The 19,174-nt window shown below is 43.5% G+C and overlaps 1 protein-coding gene across 1 annotated transcript in view; it reads left to right on the top strand.

Annotated features, from left to right (window-relative positions):
• LOC125941412 (neprilysin-1-like) overlaps positions 1-19,174 on the top strand; it is a 93,383-nt gene that overhangs the window by 67,330 nt on the left and 6,879 nt on the right. The window contains exons 7-8 of the mRNA XM_049658568.1: positions 3,650-3,717; positions 6,151-6,281. Coding sequence (XP_049514525.1) covers positions 3,650-3,717; positions 6,151-6,281 — 199 coding nt within the window. The remainder of the gene's footprint in view (positions 1-3,649; positions 3,718-6,150; positions 6,282-19,174) is intronic.

A 19,174-nucleotide genomic window follows, 5' to 3' on the forward strand; every position in this document is an offset into this window, starting at 1 on the left:
GGCCAAGAGCCAGGGGCAGCTTTGGAGAGGTACACAATGACCGCGAGGTGCAAGCGGCCTGACCGCGTCCGCAGCTGTTGTCGTCATCGTCGTGATCGGCATATAGCGTCGCCATCGCCGTGCCTTCTTCCTAGTCATTGTCGGTATTCAGTTCGTCCTGCCGATACCGATGGCACGAAGTCATCTTGTCGTCGCCTCTCATCCATACTGTCGTCGCAGCGTAATTATCTCCGTATCGCAGTCATAATGTTGCGTTAAAGGTGTAGCTGTCGTACGTGGTTAACGTCTTTGTCTGCGGTACCATAATCGCGACTTCGTGGTCCCCGTGGCATCTTCGGCACCACCCGTACGTCTGCGACAATTTTCGTTGGTCAAGCGCCGAACGAGTGGAAATGTGCTGGAATACGGGCATGCCAGGGCATGGTGTGTTGACTTAAAATGCATTAGTACGCTCTATTTTAGTTAGGTGAATGAGGCTAGAGGGCACTGTTGCTACGCTTAGGTCATGTTATCACCCCACAGAGCTAGACAGGAATGAACCATGGTTTCATACACCTCTTGGCCGGACAAACTCAAAGCCCGGTGAGCAGCTAAGGCAGCAATATCTCAATCCCAGGAAGGAGGAAAAGCTCGCCAGAACGAGTTGAAATGCAACGACCGTTGTGCGCTGATTGCTGTTGATGGGCATTAGGAATAATAAAGTACCTGGTATAGAAAAAATGTTGTATACTCACAGTGCAGAAAAAAAGAACCAGGATTATCATTGCGCTAGCATCTTGGACAGTAACAAGTACAGGATAATTAGCGTACAATTAGAAATGCAGTAAGAAAACAAAGAATGGGCACAATGGGGAGGGAGCTATAGCTATGCACCTACATCCTACAGCAAATAATTAAGTGAGAAGAAATAGTATTCACGATATTTAAAAGCATAGGAATATATTGGTCGAAACCAGATTCGGAGGAAATATTCACATGAAGACCATTCAAGCAGAGCGCGTGAAAATGGCACAGAAACCACAGTGCGTGTTCTGCTAGAACGTCACAATATTCCTCATGAGAGAAATGTGTGGTACAAACCAAACTGCGCGAAGTAAACAAAGAGCAATATAAGCTGAAAATATGGGCGCTGTATTCTTAACTAAACATTGCATCACACTGAAGAAGTACACAGGGAGCTCCAGCTGCCATGCACCAAGTGCTAAAAAAAAGATCGTTATTTCTATCGGAATGAAACAAAGTGACTGTTGTTTAATTTTTCTTAGGAAGCATCAGTAACATTTCATCAGTGATATTCATTTGCTTAACTAGAAGTAATAAGCTTGCAAATATTTTATGTACTTTGACCCCAGGTGGTCAAAATTAATCCGGAGCCCACCACTACGGCGTGCCTCATAATCACAACTGATTTTGGCACTTAAAGCCCCAGAAAGAAGAAGAATGCAAATATTTTATGTTATCCTATTGGCATGATTTCAATTAGGGCGGCGTAAATTGTTTTTGAGAGTTGTGTTTCGAGCAAGGTACCGATCGCCTGTTTACTTTTTCTGGTGAAGAGACAAAACCAGCGAAACATGAAAAAGGTATGGCAGAACCCATCTCCCGGTGGCTGTCGACGGTGGTGTGATTATTATTCAATCAATGTAGCGACACACCTTATCGCTGAAGGCACGTTTGTTTACAATCTGTAGCGATCATTCTCAGATACGCCGTTGTAGCGTAGTGGGCTCGGTATCGCTCTGCCGAGCCCGAAAGCATGGTATCAAATCTCGGCAGCCGCATTTCGATGGGGGTGAAACACAAGATCACCCGTTTACCACGCACTGGTGTACGTTGCTCAAAGAAGTTCAAAATTATCCGGTGTCACCCATTGCGGCGTGCCTCATAATCATGTTGTGAATTTGGCGCTTAAACCGCAAGAATTTCAGTTTTCAATTCTGAGGGTTCCTTGCTTCCGCTGTATACTACTAGCACTGTCTCCGGTATCGGCTTACTTGGATATGGCACTCGCCAACTGTGCCATGACAGTCGTATGACAAAACATCAAATTTTGCACGGATGTTTAGTTATCTACACACTGCTTTAAACTGGCTTTTCACGCAGTTAAAAATTTTGTTGCTGTTGGCCTTAACCATCATTTTGATGGTAGCTTAATAGTCGCAGCTCCCCAGTTCTGTAGTTATTTTTAGTAGAAAAAATCAGGACACGAGCATGAGTGCTGTTACCGTCACCGCTCGGCCCGGCTTGATTTGGCACACACTGTTTAATGGCGCTGCAGTCCCATGCGCGGGAATGTGCAGTCACATCTTATGTTTCATTTCGGGCTGCATCAGTCCATTAGTAAAAGGAAACATGTGATGTGTGCCTCGCTGCAAACACTTGATTTTGACGTACCTTGTTATTCTTAAAACTAATTGTCATTTAGACACTAGAACAGTGCATGATGTACCTGATTTATTTATTTATTTATTTATTTATTTATTTATTTATTTATTTATTTATTTATTTATTTATTTATTTATTTATTTATTTATTATTTATTTATAAAAATACTGAAAGCCTCAGTGACTCAAGCAGGTTAGTGAAAAATAAGTGCAGTAAGCAACTGTTCAAGCACACCGAACTATTGGAGAGAAGACACACACAGTACAATAAGCTCACCTAGAAAAAATGCGCTTTTTTTATTCAATGCCTTTTAGCATTGCAGGGGAAATTTTGCTTCGTATTGATATTGTTTGATGGAAGAAATGTTGTTAAAACGTCTTATTTATTTTGCTGCGTGGCCGGATTTGAACAATGCACGGGCGGATTTGAGCATGCCGACTGTATTCCAGCAGCGTCGTGCTCACTTAGGCAAACATGAAGGCACCACTTCGTTTGTCCGTGGTATACTTTCCTGCATGTTAACGGTATGGAAAACCAGCAATCGACTTTCGAACGAATACCGAGAGTCGCCTTGCGGCCAACGTTGTGCCTATTATTTAACCATAAGAACAGAAGGAAATGACTAGAGGCGGTATGGTGGGGGATGCAAGAAAGCCAGGGAAAAAAGCATGGATGCCTTTGTCATTGCGGCGTGGTTGTTTGCCATTACCATGAAATGGCGCTTATAGCCCTTTCATTTCATAAGTCATCAAAACTATATACGAGCATGACCATATAAGTTAAAAAATCAATGTCACTACTACGTGACAATATATATATATATATATATATGTATATATGTAGACGACAGGAAACCGATGGGCTCGATTTTTTTTCCTGAGCGTATATAAAGCCAACCGACATTGACGCTAAGAAAGGCGTCGGGAAATTTGCTGTGGTTGCATTCGAAATTTACACAATAACAAGGAGAAGGGAAAAGAAAGTGGCCGAAAACAATTTGTCGCCGGTGGGAGCCGAACCCCCAACCTCCGCTTTACGCGTGCGTTGACTTCGGCAGTTATGTTTACTACATCTAGCCCTAGGAGTGTTTGCCAGCGCCACTCAGAGCCTTGTTGGGCGGATATGGAACATCCTTTTTTTTTTTTGCCCTTTGGCGTGGCGTAACAGGTGAACTGCAACTCAAATAAACGCAAATTGTTCGTTCTTTAGAGTTACAAAAAGAACACGCTTGTTTTGTTTTTGGCATTTGCCATGTTCACTTTAGGTCTGTGAACTTCGGAAGCATTGGATCTGTGATAGCACACGAGATATCTCACAGCTTCATCGGCAGAGGTGAGTCATTATCACGTGAGGGTGTTTTGAGACTGATACTTTAACTATTTTTGTTATCTTCACTCTGGAAATCTTGCTGATAGTACGCAATTTTTAATTTATTTTACTGTATATTAGGCTAATAAGTTAATACTCGCTATTCTGTGCAATTTCTTGCAACACGGCTGCGCATAATAAAAGATATATTTTAGGTATTACTTCAAGATACCTCTCGGGTATTCATGATGAAATAGATGAAGGCTAGTGTGTGTGCACCAGTATAATATGCAGGTTTAGGGAATTTTAAGTGAAACAGATATAATAGTGATCTAGCCATTACTTAATCGTTGTGGATACTTTTTTCACATAATATTAGGAAGTATAAAAAAAACCTAAATTATAAGAATAAACATCTCAGGTTTGGAAAATGTAGAGAGTAGATACATATACAGGGCACATAAGTTCTCCACATAAGACGCACAAAAGGAGAGAACAAGTTGCACCTCGCATTAAAATGATTCCCGACGCATTCGCGTACACTGTGTTCCGAACGTGTACACAGGCCGCGATGCTGCCCGAGATGAACATGGGAACAAATGAGGAAACCGAGTTCAAACCTTTTTTCTCTCGCTAAACGTTTATGGCATATTCTTTATTTTACTTAAGTAATACCTTCCAGACGCAATACATTTTTGAAAGGAGTCTTTACAGTCAATGATATATCAATATTTTGCTACAGAATATGAGCTATATGAGCTAGGGTAAATCTATAACAATGTTACATAAAAAAATTAATTCCTCATTATACGATGTTAGCTATAATGGAACAAAACATTTCATTGTTGGGAATGGTAACTGTGTATCTGAGAATGTGTTTACGGAAAAGCGATGCTTTAAAAATAAAAGGTTTACGGCAAGGTTTCGGTACGCATTGCATAAACCCAACCTCTTTCAATAGTAAGTTCTAGTCGAGATGTAAGAAGGTGCAGTGACGGGAGAGTCGCCGAGATAGAAAGGCGGTAGTAAAATTTGTGAAAAATTTGCGAACACGTTTTGTGCGAAATATTTTCGACATAAAGCAAGGGAGGGAAGCGGCAGCAGTGCTTTCGGGCTCCTCATGCTTGTGTGGAGACTGTATTTTGAAGAATGATGCGAACGGAAATAATTTGAGCTTTTCGAACCTGGAATAATGCGTCAGTGCTTGGGTACCATACCTATGCGACGTAATAGCGTTTGCTATGAACTAGACACTTGTATAGAAGTAGCTTTAGCAAGAGAGTGGCGGAATACATGTTAGGGTATATGTAGCGTGACGCATGATTGTCACTGCAACAATCTACTGGGACATTCTTTGAGGGATTATTAAGCGAATAGCATTAATGAAAATTCCCAAGTTGGTTAGACATTCCTAAAACTGTTGCGCAAAGCGACGACGGGACAGGACTTGGTGAGAAAAACAACACACGACACTCAAGAAAACAATACATTTTTTATGGTTAAGTGTTATCGACCATCCACTGAGCCAATACTCTATGGGATCAGGATCAGCTTGGGGGGAAAATCAACCAGAGGGACTAATAGCTGTCTTGTATATAACGCAGTAGTCACCGTATACACGACTATGAAAGGACAAATGCTGGGACAAATCAGTAATTAAAATTAGGAAAACGAGTGGACCAAGTGGCTATTATTAATAATGGACGAAAAGTGGTTTTTCGGGATGAATTTATAATCGAGTTTAGATAATGCCGGTGCAAGTTCACCTGTGAAAGTTATAGGGCAACGCACTGGTACAGGACATGAAAAACTTCTGAACAATTCAGGTAGATTACATCAGTTTGAAAGTCAACAACCAGCTTACAGTGCAGGTCAAGGACAAATATGACCAGTTGGTCTTTGCAGGAAAGTCCTTTACGAAAGTCCTTTAAGAAAGTTATTATTACTGAAGAAATTTGTTCAGCATACAAAGTTTAATACTTGTGCATACATGACATATACCACAATTTCTATGAAGACATCGCTGATTAGATGAGACGCTAGTTTAAGAAATACTTATTCTTGAGTTATTTACGTACAGGAAGAACCTTTGCTGAGTTCCAATAATTTGCAATGACGCTTGTTAAACGAAACTATGTGAATACTCAACAAAGTACACTTTATTAACTAACGGTCAATTTTATTATTGCCTGCTGTGGACGAGATCTTCTAAATATATATTAGTGATAGCAAAAAGTGCAGTCTCAGCAGACCTAACACTCCGCGCGCGGGTTGTGCAGTAACCAAGGTATGAGTACTGTCACAACACGGCGACGGCGAAATCATGTCTTGAGTGTCCGTATAACCGGGATCATACACACAAAAAATAAACCTGAGCAGAAATCGATTAGATTGATATGGTTGTTGTTTGTACAAAATGCTCTCTTTAATGAAACAATTTTCTTTCCACTTCTACAGGAGGCTTCTATGGGGCAGATGGTCGACAGAAACTGTGGTGGACACAACAGTCTCAAAAGAATTTCTCGGACCGCACTGATTGCTTCAAGCAGCAGTACGAACAAGTTTTTGACAAAGAGGCCAATATAAATGTGAGTAATACAGGGTTGTTAGATTGAAAATATCTGAGTTCTTAAGTTCGCGCATTACACTAAAAATTGGAAGAAAAACGCAACAACACTTGCAAAGATGGAGTGATGCAAAGGAAATTAAAAACACTTTCTTCACTAGTAGCAAAGGTAAGGGTGAACAAGTGAGGTTGCAGAGTAAATAAACTATATCCAGAGCAGTAAAAATCATTTAGCACGTCTCAAATATAATGACACCTAGAGCATTGAAAGGGTAAGTGACTGCAACGCCAGAATTGCAATTTTGACGAAGCTTGCGTGCTCTTCTTGAACGATCCCTGAGCCTGCATCAAATAAAGTTAAGTTCAGATAAAATGCCTTAATTTTGTTGTGCTCGACGTTTTACGTCAAAATTCAAGCCAACAAAATATTTAAGCCTTGCAGATTGAATAGATCATGATCGTGAGGCACGTTCGCTGACAAAACACATCAGTACAGTGCATACAAAAGGATGATTAGTGCGAATGAACGTGGCAAAAGAGTATTGGTAATATGAGCACCGCTACAATAAAGAGCTTCACATTAATTTTACTGCTCTAGTTTTTCTCGGACTTGGACACAAAGTGTTTTTTTTATTTCCACCATCACCGGAATATCAAGTCCGTGATATGAAGCTCAGCAACATAACACTATAGCCCCCGTGCCACCATGACGGCTTCCCTTTCAGCTCTGGCAGCGTCTCCTATTTAGGAACTAAGGGCTCAATTCAAAACACTCAATTAGGTTTAGTCCTAGCACACAAATCGGAGGTCTCACGCGTATGCATGATACACTCGCACTGGTAGTGATCCAAATAAATTTCTCAATCTGCCCTTAGCAGAAAGTAAAATGAATCCTTTGTGGCCTGTACTGCAAATTACACAATGTAATTAGAGTAATTATGTGAATATAGGACGATCCGCAGTGGTGGCTGAGCGGCCATGGTGTTGCGTTGCTATACACGGGGTCGCGGGATCAATTTCAGGCCGCAGCGACCGCAATTTAATGGAGATTAAATGCAAGAACATCCTTTTCCCGTGCATTGGGGCACGTTAAAGATCCGCTGGTGGTAAAAAGTAATCCGCCGTCCCCCACTACGGCGTGCCTCTTAATGAAATCGGCGTTTTTGGCGCGTTAAACTCCAGAGTTCAATTCGATTGAAAATAGGACTACCTTTTTTCTCAATAATGTGGCTCAAGATGAGCTGTCGACCTATGTACGTGATCAAAGAATGTCGACCTGTGTTCTTGAACAAAGGTAGCAAAAGTATGGAGCTCCATCAGGTCCACTTTAAATCTCCAAACTTGCTTTAAGACATGTTCTATATCGACAGCACCGTGAAAAACGTCATTCGGAGTGCAGAGAGCGTGGGCGAAGGACTCCATGACTTATATAGCACTTCCGACGAGGATGCAGGCTCTAGAATCGACTAGCAAAATTTATTAGCCGAGCTTACGGTACATGTAGGTCTTATTAAAAGGTTTTCGCTTTACTGAAACAGTCGCACTGTGGTCCGAAAGTTAAAGCACTAATTGCAATAGGAAATTATTAGACAGCTCTACAAAGCAGATTAATATTTCTTTCTTTCGCTGCGTAAACTACTCTGAACATTGATTGGCTTACTAACTAAATAAATTAGCAAGACCGGTGCTACACGCGCACAGGCAAACATGGACGTATTTTACTCGAGGCTAGTATAAGCGGTGATGCGCTACTCTGTTCCCCTCCCCTTATCCGAGAAATGCGTGCGAAATGCCGGCACACACCCTGCCTGCCTTCGTTCCTTGCGCGCGAGAAGATGCCGCCGCCCTAAGCCACTAGCCTTGTCTGTTTCCCCTCGCACCTACACCATACGGTATGCAGCTACGATGTTATCGCATTTGGACTTCATAGGGAACCTCACGGTGACGCCGACGACGGAAATTCGCTTGGAGTGCCCATATACGTGCTATCTCAATAAAGGTATGGGTTGACCTATGTTGTCATTCGAGCATTTTAGAGTAAATTCGGTTTAATCAAGAGAATGGGAAGCTAAAACTGAAAATAAACGAAGGAACTTACTTTTCGAGAAATTCGCTACTGCTACCTTAATGCAAAGGCTTATACCCATGTGCGATGCTGTGTCTGTGAGAGAAACACTGAGCCTGTTTCGTGCCCACTGCGGTACGACGTGCAATGCCTCTCTTTCCGGGAAATGGAAATCGGTGGGACTCGAGGTCATTTACATATTAAATATACTCGAACTGTGGCCAGATCCTTCGCTTGCGCAAAAGGGTATTGGTGCCTTAGTGGTGCTTTTGCAGTGGACTGGCCTGAGTGACCGTTTGTTGAACTACTGCGTATCCTCTCGCGTGCATGAAATATTCACTATTTCATTGCGATAGCAATTATATGGACACTCCAAAGCAGATTTCTGCTGTCGTCGTCGCCGTGAGGTTCCGTATGACGTCCACGGCGATGAAATCGTCGCCGCGCTCCGGACGCTGTATGTGCGAGTGAAAGGGCGCGAGGGACGCGCGCTTTCACGAGGACCGAACGCACGTCGGACCGAACGCACGTCGGAGCGCAAACGCGCGTTCTGCGCCGTGCTCCCTGAAGGGCTGTAGAATTAAGCGTCATTTCCCCCTTTCCATATATAGAGAGCAAACGCAACTTTTTCCCTCGCGCGAAAGGCTGTGGGGGGACGGGAGGGAGGGACGGGAGGCGACGTTTAGCTGCGGCACCAAATGCGTATTTATATAAAAACGCCGCGCGCGTTCGGTGCGAACGCGGGCAAAACGCCGACGGCGTCGACAACAGTTCTGCGCGTTGCTGGTGCTGCTGCATGTCCAAGTTTATAAAGCTGATAAAACTACTATCCTTACTCCGTATAGCTCGCTAATAATTTGCAATTGGTGCTGCGCCTTTCGGGTGAAACTGCGACAATTTTTTTCCTCTCTTTCTATTTACCCTACCCCTTAGCCATAATGTAAGGTACAAACTAGGACGTTCGTCTCTTCGACCTCCGCGCCTTTCCTAGCCTTGTGTTCTCTCTATCTTCCCTGTATTCGTAGACGGAGAGCCTGGTCTCTGATATTTCCCCGCGTGTCCCGAGCATACAATCTGCTGCCGTCATGCCCTCTTCATCATGCTGCCATCATCAAACCTTTGTCCTCGTCACAATGTTGTCATTCCCTCGTTGTGATGCTGTCTTCCTCACTTTTTACCCCATCGCGGGAGGGAATGAAAGCGCAAATGAACAGAACTGTAAACCAGAAAATCATTCCTAAATATAGGAATATTGCTAACAAGTCCACAAAGGCGACATGTATCTTAGACTATTAAATTCACCTATAAGTCGATTGCTAAAGAATGGAGCCATTAACAATATTATGGAAATCCCTGATGGTAGAACATAACGCCTCCGCACGACCCAAGCGCCCATGCGCTATTTTAAACAAAAATATATCGATTCAAAAAGTGCAGCAGAAGCCATCTCACAATGACGGTCCACGTTGATGCAATTAGCATTGAAGCAATGTCTAGCACTGCTGCTAGCAGTGTCTAGCAGCAAAATCTAGCAGTGCTGCCGCGACATCGCCACGTGACAAAATTCAACAATATATTCCGACAAAATTATGTGATAACATATGACGTGCGTTCACTTCCGGCCATCTTTGGGTAGATTCTATCGTCACTGAAGAGCCGCACCTATACCCACTGGCACACACAGTCACTCAAGTAGGTGCCAAAAAGTTTCACTTAATTGCGGCACATTACAAGTGGCACATAGATCCGGATATATATAAGTGCGTAGAGCATCATAAAAGTGCAGCTAATCGCAACAAACGCTGAACGTAAATATTATAGAATGTACATTTCCAACCTAAATTGAAGCGTGTCGACACGTAGTAATGAAGTGCTGACAGTTCCCCGCACGAGGACAAATTGGAAGCAATGTCTACACTTTACAGTTCCTCTCCCACTTAACAATCAGAAGTAAAAAGTACAGGTTTTCTTGTTTTATATAGCAATTATTGTAAATTTCTTTTATAACTTGTGCTAGCACTGTGATTTGGCATGCATTTTTGTTTTATTTTTATTTTATTTTATTATTTACAAGTACTGCAGGCCTATATTTAGACCCAAGCAGGAGGGGCAACATCAAGAAATAGAAAATTGAACAATGCTACAGTACATAATCATCAATAAACGGAATACACTCATATACAACAGAAGCTTACACATAATTCACTCAGGTACTGCTGACACACGCCACATAGTCATACCATTCGCGACTACACACACAAAAAAAGTTCGAGTTGTTTTTCAATATCCTCAGACTGAAAAACACTTGTTGGCAGAGAGTTCCACTCACCAACTGTCCTGGGAAAAACCTTGCTTTTAAAGGCCGTAGTACGAGCAAAAATAGGGGCCGATAAAAATTTATGGTTACCGGAAAGAATTTTATGTAAGAACGTTAAGCAATTTATTTTCCTGGAAGCTTCTAGTGTTCGGATGCCGTTCAGTTCCACAAGCTGTGTTGGTGAACCATACCTTTTATATTTGCTGGAAATAAACCTAACAGCCTTTCGTTGTACTTTATCTAATAGGGCAAGATACGGATCACAAACAACCAAGGCATAATCAAGATTAGATCTAATATAGGCATTGCATGCCCATATTCTAATTTCCTTAGTAGAAGTTTCCTTTTAAGAAACCACAATAGTTTTAGTGCAGCCGAGCATATGCTTGAAATGTGGTTTGACCACGTGAGTGTCTTATGCCCCTGTCACACGGCACATGTAATGTCATTTGCAGTAAATGACATTCATATCGAATGTGACTGTGGTCTTGCGTTCCCAGTCCACACGGGTAAACAAATGGCATTCGCAATTGATGGCGATGTTTATCGGCAGGCTGCTATGATAACGAAAGCTTACAAAACGTGCTTCTTGTTTACATATTTTCACTGTATTGTTAGCAATACAATGATGAACACTGGAAGGTTATTTGAAAATTTATTACATTTCGTTTTAACTTATGGATTTTGTAATTTTTGGCAAGCGCCTGTCGTCGAGATTACACAAGTCACGCGTGCATGAGTTCAAGAAACTCATTCAATGGGCGAACGCCATTAGCTGTGAATGTCATTCTCTACGCCAGTGTAGAAACAACAAAAATGGCGTCGACACGTAATGTCATTCGCTGCAAATGACATTACATATGCCGTGTGAGAGGGGTATTAGTCAGTGACTTCAATGTATTTGTAACTATCTACATCTGTCATCAATCAGATAATCGAGAAATGTGCGGAGTACAATCAACCTCTCTATATGGCTTTCATAGATTATGAAAATGCATTTGATTCAGTAGAGATACGAGCAGTTATAGAGGCATTGCGTAATCAAGGAGTACAGGAGGCATACGTGAATATCTTGGCAAATATCTACAAGCCTTCCAAAGCTACCTTGGTTCTCCACAAGAAAAGTAGAAAGTTACCTATCAAGAAAGGGGTCAGGCAAGGAGACAATCTCTCCAATGCTATTCACTGCATGCTTAGAAGAAGTATTCAAGCTCTTAGACTGGGAAGGCTTAGAAGTGAGGATCAATGGCGACTATCTCAGCAACCTTCGGTTTGCAGATGGCATTGTCCTATTCAGCAACAATGTAGACGAATTACAGCAAATGATTGAGGATCTTAATCAAAAAAGAGTAAGAATTGGGTTGAAGATGAGTATGCAGAATACAAAGATAATGTTCAATAGCCTGGCAAGAGAACAAGAATTCAGGATCGTGTCTGTAAAGCCTCTAGTGTCTGTAAAGGAGTACGTTCATCTAGGTCAAATACTCACAGGGGACCTTCATCATGGGAAAGAAATTCACAGAGGAATAAAATTGGGTTGTAGTGCATACAGCAAGCATTGTCAAATCCTGACTGGGAGCTTACCACTGTCGTTGAAAAGTGTACAATAACTGCATTCTACCGGTGCTAACATATAGGGCAGAAACTTGGAGGTTAACAAAGAAGCTCGAGAACAAGTTAAGGACCGCAGAAAGAGCAATCGAACGAAAAATCTTAGGACTAACGTTAAGAGACGGGAAGAGAGCGGTGTGGATCAGAGAACAAACGGGGATAGCCGATATTCTAGTTGACATTAAGCGGAAGAAATGGAGCTGGACAGGCCATGTAATGCGTAGGATGGATAACCGACGGACCATTAGGGTTACAGAATGGATACCAAGAGAAGGAAGCGCAGTCGAGGTCGGCAGAAAAGCAGATGGGGTGATGAAGTTAGGAAATTTGCAGGCGCAAGTTGGAATACGCTAGCGCAAGACAGGGGTAATTGGAGATCACAGGGAGAGGCCTTCGTCCTTCAGTGGACATAAAATATAGGCTGATGAAGATGATGACATATTTGAGTAGACTATTGCGCAGACAATAAGTATAAATTCTGGGAGCTTTCTTTCTTGTTATTCTTAAAATAGGCCCCTAAACCACCTTCGATATTTTTTGAACATTTCAAGTAAACACACGCATCGAGTTCAGAATGCCGTCACGTTCAACGATGCCAAACGCTGCAGCACTACGAGTCGCGGGCGCGCCAAAAAAAAGTGTCGTGCTCCTCTCCGAGCCTTTCCGGTATACCCAGCGGTCGTCGTGACGTCACCAGGGTTTATCTGCTGATGTCAACGGGAGCGACGATGTCAATTGGTCGAACAAGAACCTACGCCTTCCAGTTAGTCTGCTAGCTAAGTATGCGCGCTCCCCGCTCTTCCTCGTCGTGTTGCTCGCTTGTGCGCACTTGCGATTCGGTAATTACTGCCCGCAACGCAATGCCAAATCGCTCACGTTCGTGCTTAGCGGTCTGATTAGCTGCGCGAACAGAGTGCGACAGTGTTGGCCTTTCTAGACCTGCGCGCAACACAGGGTTCATAGCGGCACGCTTCGCATGACCACGGGCCAGCACGGCAGCAGCAGCGAGTAGCCGAGAAGCGCGAAGTCGCGGCTAAGCCAGGGCACGTTACCGGCATGGTAACTCGTCGCGCGCCCTTTGCCATTCGCGGGCCGCCGTTCGACGTAGGTTTTGCTCACGAACGGCGAGATCTTCTTGCCGTAGAAAGGATGAGAGCGGGACCAATTTGTGCGGCAGCCTCACCACCGCTGATCGTTCTACAGCTCTGATATCGTGGCTAGGCTTTCTCCGGCTCACTTCAAAGCTATAAAGCGGACGGCACTTCGGAATGAATTGCCGACGCTCACAAGACGCGATATTTTCTTACCGTTGTTGTCGCTGTTCGCAATAATTGTACACAAAGATGAAACTACGCTGATATTAGCGGCGCCGTCGGCTGCGTTGCGAGTACAGCCGAGCCGGTCGTCTGCAGTTGGTAGCCGTGCACTACAGCGGAGCTCGGTGAGTATCGGAGCTCTCGTTCTTGTTGAACGTTTGACAGTGGATATCGTTTTTAATAAAATGTACAATTTAGGCAACACTTTATCTAGCGGAAATTAGTTTGCTTGGAACAGAAGCTGCAGCCGCTGTTTGCGTCGCCAGTGGCGGAGGCGTGCAGCTTCGCGTTCGTGGATTGGCCCGTCGGTGGTGCGGTGGGCGGTGCGCCGGCCGAACTGCCGTTTACTTTCGACACCTCTCGCGCGGCAGACGTTCTACGGCACTGGAGGCCGGTTCGCCGTCAGTATATTTGCCGCTAGCGTGGACGTGCTTTAACCGTAAGTAGACAGCGTGTTGAAAAGCGCGTTGGCGATGACGTATGTCACGTCACATTTGGAGGAGCACTCGGCGAGGAGGAGAGAGCAGCCGACGAACGGAGCGTAGCGTTGGAAAGAGCTAAACGAGCGAGGGACGTGTTTCGATCATCAAACGCGTGTCATTCTGCCATTATCGCCCCATTTCGAAAAAATTTACGTGGCTACGGGTTCACTGTAGACTCGTGCACAGCTGCAACACCACAACTAAATTTCGAGCTTTGAGTGGTTTAGGGGCCCTTTAAGGGAATGGTTCTATCCCTATTAAGTGCCATGCCCCCGCGTTGGCACCTTTCGTCTATTAGTGTAAGGGACTCCTGAATTAACACATGGTCATTCACACAACATATTTCTTTAAAGACAACACTGTTGTTAGCAAACACTCGAATAGATATGTCCCTAGGCACGACATTAACAAAATTATTATAAAAAATTAAGAACAATAAGGGACCTAACACACCTTGTGGCACACCGGAAGAAACACTCAGGGAAGAAGAAGAAGCAGAACCTCTGACCTTGATAAACTGACTTTTGTTTTATGTATGCACGAATCCATTTACTAATCTCCGAAGAAAGCCCAATATTCTCGAGCTTGTCAGCACTTGTCCGTGTCTGCTATTCGTCCCCGTGTTTCTTCTCGCGCTGTGTATTACCAACTTAAAACTTTTCCATGAGGCACCTTGTCGGAGGCCTTACTAAAATCTAATAACATATCAGTCTGCGCCGATATATCTAGAACCCGTGCGAATTCATGCACTGTAAACACAAGCTCAGTTATTGTAGACGTGTTTCTTCGGAAACCATGTTGATATCGATGAAATGGTATTTTCAGCTAAAAATATGTGAACATATTTTGCAGCCACATGTTCTAACATTTTACAGCAACTACTAGTGATAAAAACAGGATTGTTTTTCGACAAGGAATAGCGGTCTCCTTCTTTAAAGATCGACACAACGCAAGCTGTACGCCAGTCGGCTGGTAAATCACCACATTTCAGTGATGCTTTGAAAAGTACAGTAAGAAAGTCGGTTATTTGTTCTGCTTAGCGTCTTAAGAATGAATTACTAATTCCATCACACCCCGAGGACTTTTGAGGGTTAACTTTAAGTGACATCTATAAAACACAATCACGAGTTATCATACCTTTATCTGGGTTGTAGGTAACGAGTCAAGCAGTTCGTATTCATGTGGGTCTGAAAAGACATTCTGAAAGTATTTGTTAAAATGATCAGCAATTTGTGTCGGGGTAGTTATCGTGACCTGAACTACTATTTTGGAAACCTCTTCTTTACTTTGTTAAGGATAGCGATAAAATTTATCAGGATCTGACTTGATGAATTCAGGAAGTGTTCCAATAAAAACGGTATGCCTAGCGTTGTTAACACTCTGTAACAGATTTTCTTGCAGTTCGGAAAAATGCTGCGTATCAGTTTTGTGCTTTTTCCCAACCTCTTTATTTTCCGCTTGACTTGTAAATTCTCTCCTTTGATCCATGGATTATGCGAACGCATGCGCATTTTTCTAAGCGGCACACATTTTTTGTGCAGAATTCAACAACACCACGGAAACGTTGCCAAGCGCTAAAGACATCGCTAACAGATGGTGTGAGATGTGTCTCTAAATAATCAATCACAGCAATATATTCTGCTCGATTGAAATCTTTTACAACAGTTTCCACTGGCACTTTCGCTGATCCACATTGACCATACCTATCCCAAACAGCTGATATTAGTATATGGTCTTAAATACCATTTTCCTCTGTTACAGTTGCGCCGGCAAATAGTTCAGTTGTAAATAGTAACTCAGTTACTGAACTTCCCTTTGTGGGAGGCCTTACCATTTGCTGAAGGTTAAGCGAAACATTATGTCTAAAAGTGTGTCGGTTGATGAAGAGGTTCCATAATTTATATAATTTCAGTTATTTGCCGGGAGATTGACATCATCTGTTAAAATAAGATGTTGCTACGTACACGTAGCAACTCTTCGTACAAACAGCTCATAAAAGAATCATCAGCATTGGGACATTGACAGACCGCGCAGAGAAAAAATTACACATCAAGAAACGAAAGTCTCAAAAGCAAGCTCTCACTTACAGGACCACCACCACCACGAGAACCGCGATCACATCGATAAAGTTTGCAGCTAGGCTATTTTGCTATCGCCAGTGGCTTTATGTGGCCATGATTCTGCTATTACACAAACATGCGAGTCATGCGTGATGAAAATATTTTCCAACGTATCAAATTTATTTGTTATACTCCCTGCACTAAAGCAAAGCAAACGAAGTTGGTGCTCCCTTAAGCGTTAGCTAAGATGCACTACGGCGCTCTCCTGTGACACTTTCCTACGTGCGTTAAGCGAGTTATCCTAGCACAAAAGGGGAACAAGAGCAACCATACAACCGCGTTTCTTATCTGCCTTTGCTAATGCCCAACGAAGCTTTCTTTTCCAGAGTGGTTCAGGACAGTAATCGTATTGAAGATAAATTTTGGTTCCTTTCGGCTTGCCTGTTTGATGCAGCACCGCTTGCTTTTACGTGTAGTCTTGAAAGTAGAGTATAACAGGATGATTGCTTGATACAGCTGGTTTTCCTAACCTGCGAATCCATGCAGTTGACGTGCTCTTTACCTCTAGTCGATCATGAAACACGTTTTTCACTATATTTTCGAGTAGCTCTGCTTCAGATTCACTGCCAGCGGCGCTAATTACGAATACAGGATTATTCCGCGACTACGATTCTCAAGATCAACCAGATTACACTGATGGATTTCAAATGATTGCTGGATGGAAGCTACGGATGTCAGTATAGATTCACTGACGCCCTCCTGAATTCGCAGTTTAACGTTTGCTCCAAAGACGCAATCCAAAGTTGTTCATTAGTGATTCTGTTGACTCTAAACGAGCTATAAGGCTTACAAGTTCTGCACGGATGTCAGATTGACCCTGCAAAGCTCATTAAACATTTCATCAACGGTTGGCCCTGGGTTTTACTCCTCATCTCCAAACAACAATAACTTGCAAACAAAATATCATTCATATACAATAATAAAACTGGTCCATGGTCACGCCAGATATATAAGCAGAATTTCGTCTCCAGTCCTATGATTAGTAAAGGAAGAACTAACCTGTCGAGCGAAAAAGAAGCGTGTGGTGAGCCGCATCTTTCCAGCTGCTTCGCCGTGCCCACGAAGGACCCACTGTGTAGCGTCGCTTTTAAAGGGTGATCCAGCGATGACGTCACGTACATGCGTTGTTCCAAAGGGGGCGTATCCAGCCTGCCCGAGAACCATGACGGCGATGGGCCGTAGTTAGTGGTACCAAATGCAGTCGCTGCATCCTCATCCTCAGTGCCGCAACTTTGGGATGGCCCAGGTAGCATGAACAACACGGTCTGTAGAGTGAAAAAGAAAGCGTTTGGTCAGTAGCATCTTTCCAGCCGCTTCGCAGTGCCCTTAGTAGCCATGTGACGTAGTAATTTATTGTGATAAAAACTATATGGACACTACGAGCGCATTTTTGCCGTCGCCGTCGTCATTGCCCGGAGGTTCCCTGTACAGTCCAATGGCGATAAAAACGTCGCCGCGTGGCGTACGCTGTGTATGCGAGTAAAAGCTTGCGAGGGTGAGCCGGCAACCGCAGCCTAATCTCGCGCACGCGAGAGAGGAAGGAGGCTGGAAGCACTCGCGGTCTTCGTTCGCGCGCGAAGCACGGGGAGGAAGCGGCGGAGACGGCGGGGAGGGGCGGGGGCCCGGTATTTGTAGCGATGCCTTTCCGGTGCTAATGCATTTTCGCGCTTATTGCGCTTTGTCAGAGGTCCGCGACGGTCCGCTCGCGTTATCAACGGGATCAGCCAGCCGTGAGTGGCGGATGATAAGACTAGTGTAAAATAAGTCATAAGGCATCGCTACAAAATACCGGCCTTGCCCTGGCGGCTGCTTCTCACGGAGCTGCCGCGCGGGCGCCTATCTTGAAAGCGATCTGCGATGTGGCCGAAGTGTGCGCCCGCGGGAGCCTCATCTTCCAAGCGATCTGCGATGGGTACAAACTGCATGCACCGAGTGCCGGTATCTTCGTATGCGCTGTGTTTTCGACGTTTAGTTCGCGTTTAAGTGAGACGAGAGACAGCGCGAAGGTCAATTTGCTCGCTGCCGCTGGCGCGCTTTCTCCAGCGTTTTCACTACTTTCCGGGCCATCGAGCGAGATATGGTCATGTTTACCTGTGCGCGCGTGACACCGTGCTTGTTTATTTAGTTAGTAAGCGAATATTTATAACTTTATACGGCCGATAAAACTACTAGCGTTACTTCGAATACCTTGTCTACTAATTTGCTATCGCAATCAATGCTACGCCTTTCGGGCAAAACTGCGACCGTTTTTCTGTCGCACCAAATCACTCCCAATTAAAGTCGAATAGATAACTGTCTTGCTTGCTTGTTTAAGCTGTATTACTATTATTTATATTTCTCTGTGATAAGATGCCATTTGTGAGCTTATTTGTTTTTGTTTTACTATTCATTATAAGTGCTGGAACACTTGCGCCGTGCTGCCATTTGCCAGTACATATTCCGGGCATCCAACGCTATCAAACAACTTTTTAGTTATAAGGTCCCTTGCGATGCATTGTCATAGGAATATTTAAACTTTATGCTACATTGACGATTGACGACCTGTTTCCAGCTCAAAATAAACTAGAATATATTATCTCACATGTTCGATAGAATTCCCTAAATATGCCATAGTAGCCCATGAAAAGGTTTGTTAAATATATTTCAAGCAATGTATACTATCTACTGTTTGTCTAGTGGCAAGATTTATGTTTACTAGAAGAGGCCACAAGTAGTGCTGCCTAGCCTAGGGAAGCTTCCCTAAGTCTAACAATAGCAGGTTACTGTTTTGGGGAAAAAGGCTGGAAGTTGTACAAATCTGGTAAAATTTTCCTCTATCACGAGGAGAAAAGAAAAGCTTGGAAACAGGTGAAGTCACTGCTGCGACATCTCGATGATCAAAACTTAGAACAGCTGACGTAATGCCCTTTTTGATTTCAAGTACCACAGATATTCATCATAGCTGCATCCGAAGTAGTACTTAGAATCCTACTACAAGGGCAGTGAACGCATCACCGAAAGTAAT

The sequence above is a fragment of the Dermacentor silvarum genome, chromosome 11 (assembly GCF_013339745.2).
Source record: "Dermacentor silvarum isolate Dsil-2018 chromosome 11, BIME_Dsil_1.4, whole genome shotgun sequence".
Taxonomy (NCBI): Eukaryota; Metazoa; Arthropoda; class Arachnida; order Ixodida; family Ixodidae; genus Dermacentor; species Dermacentor silvarum.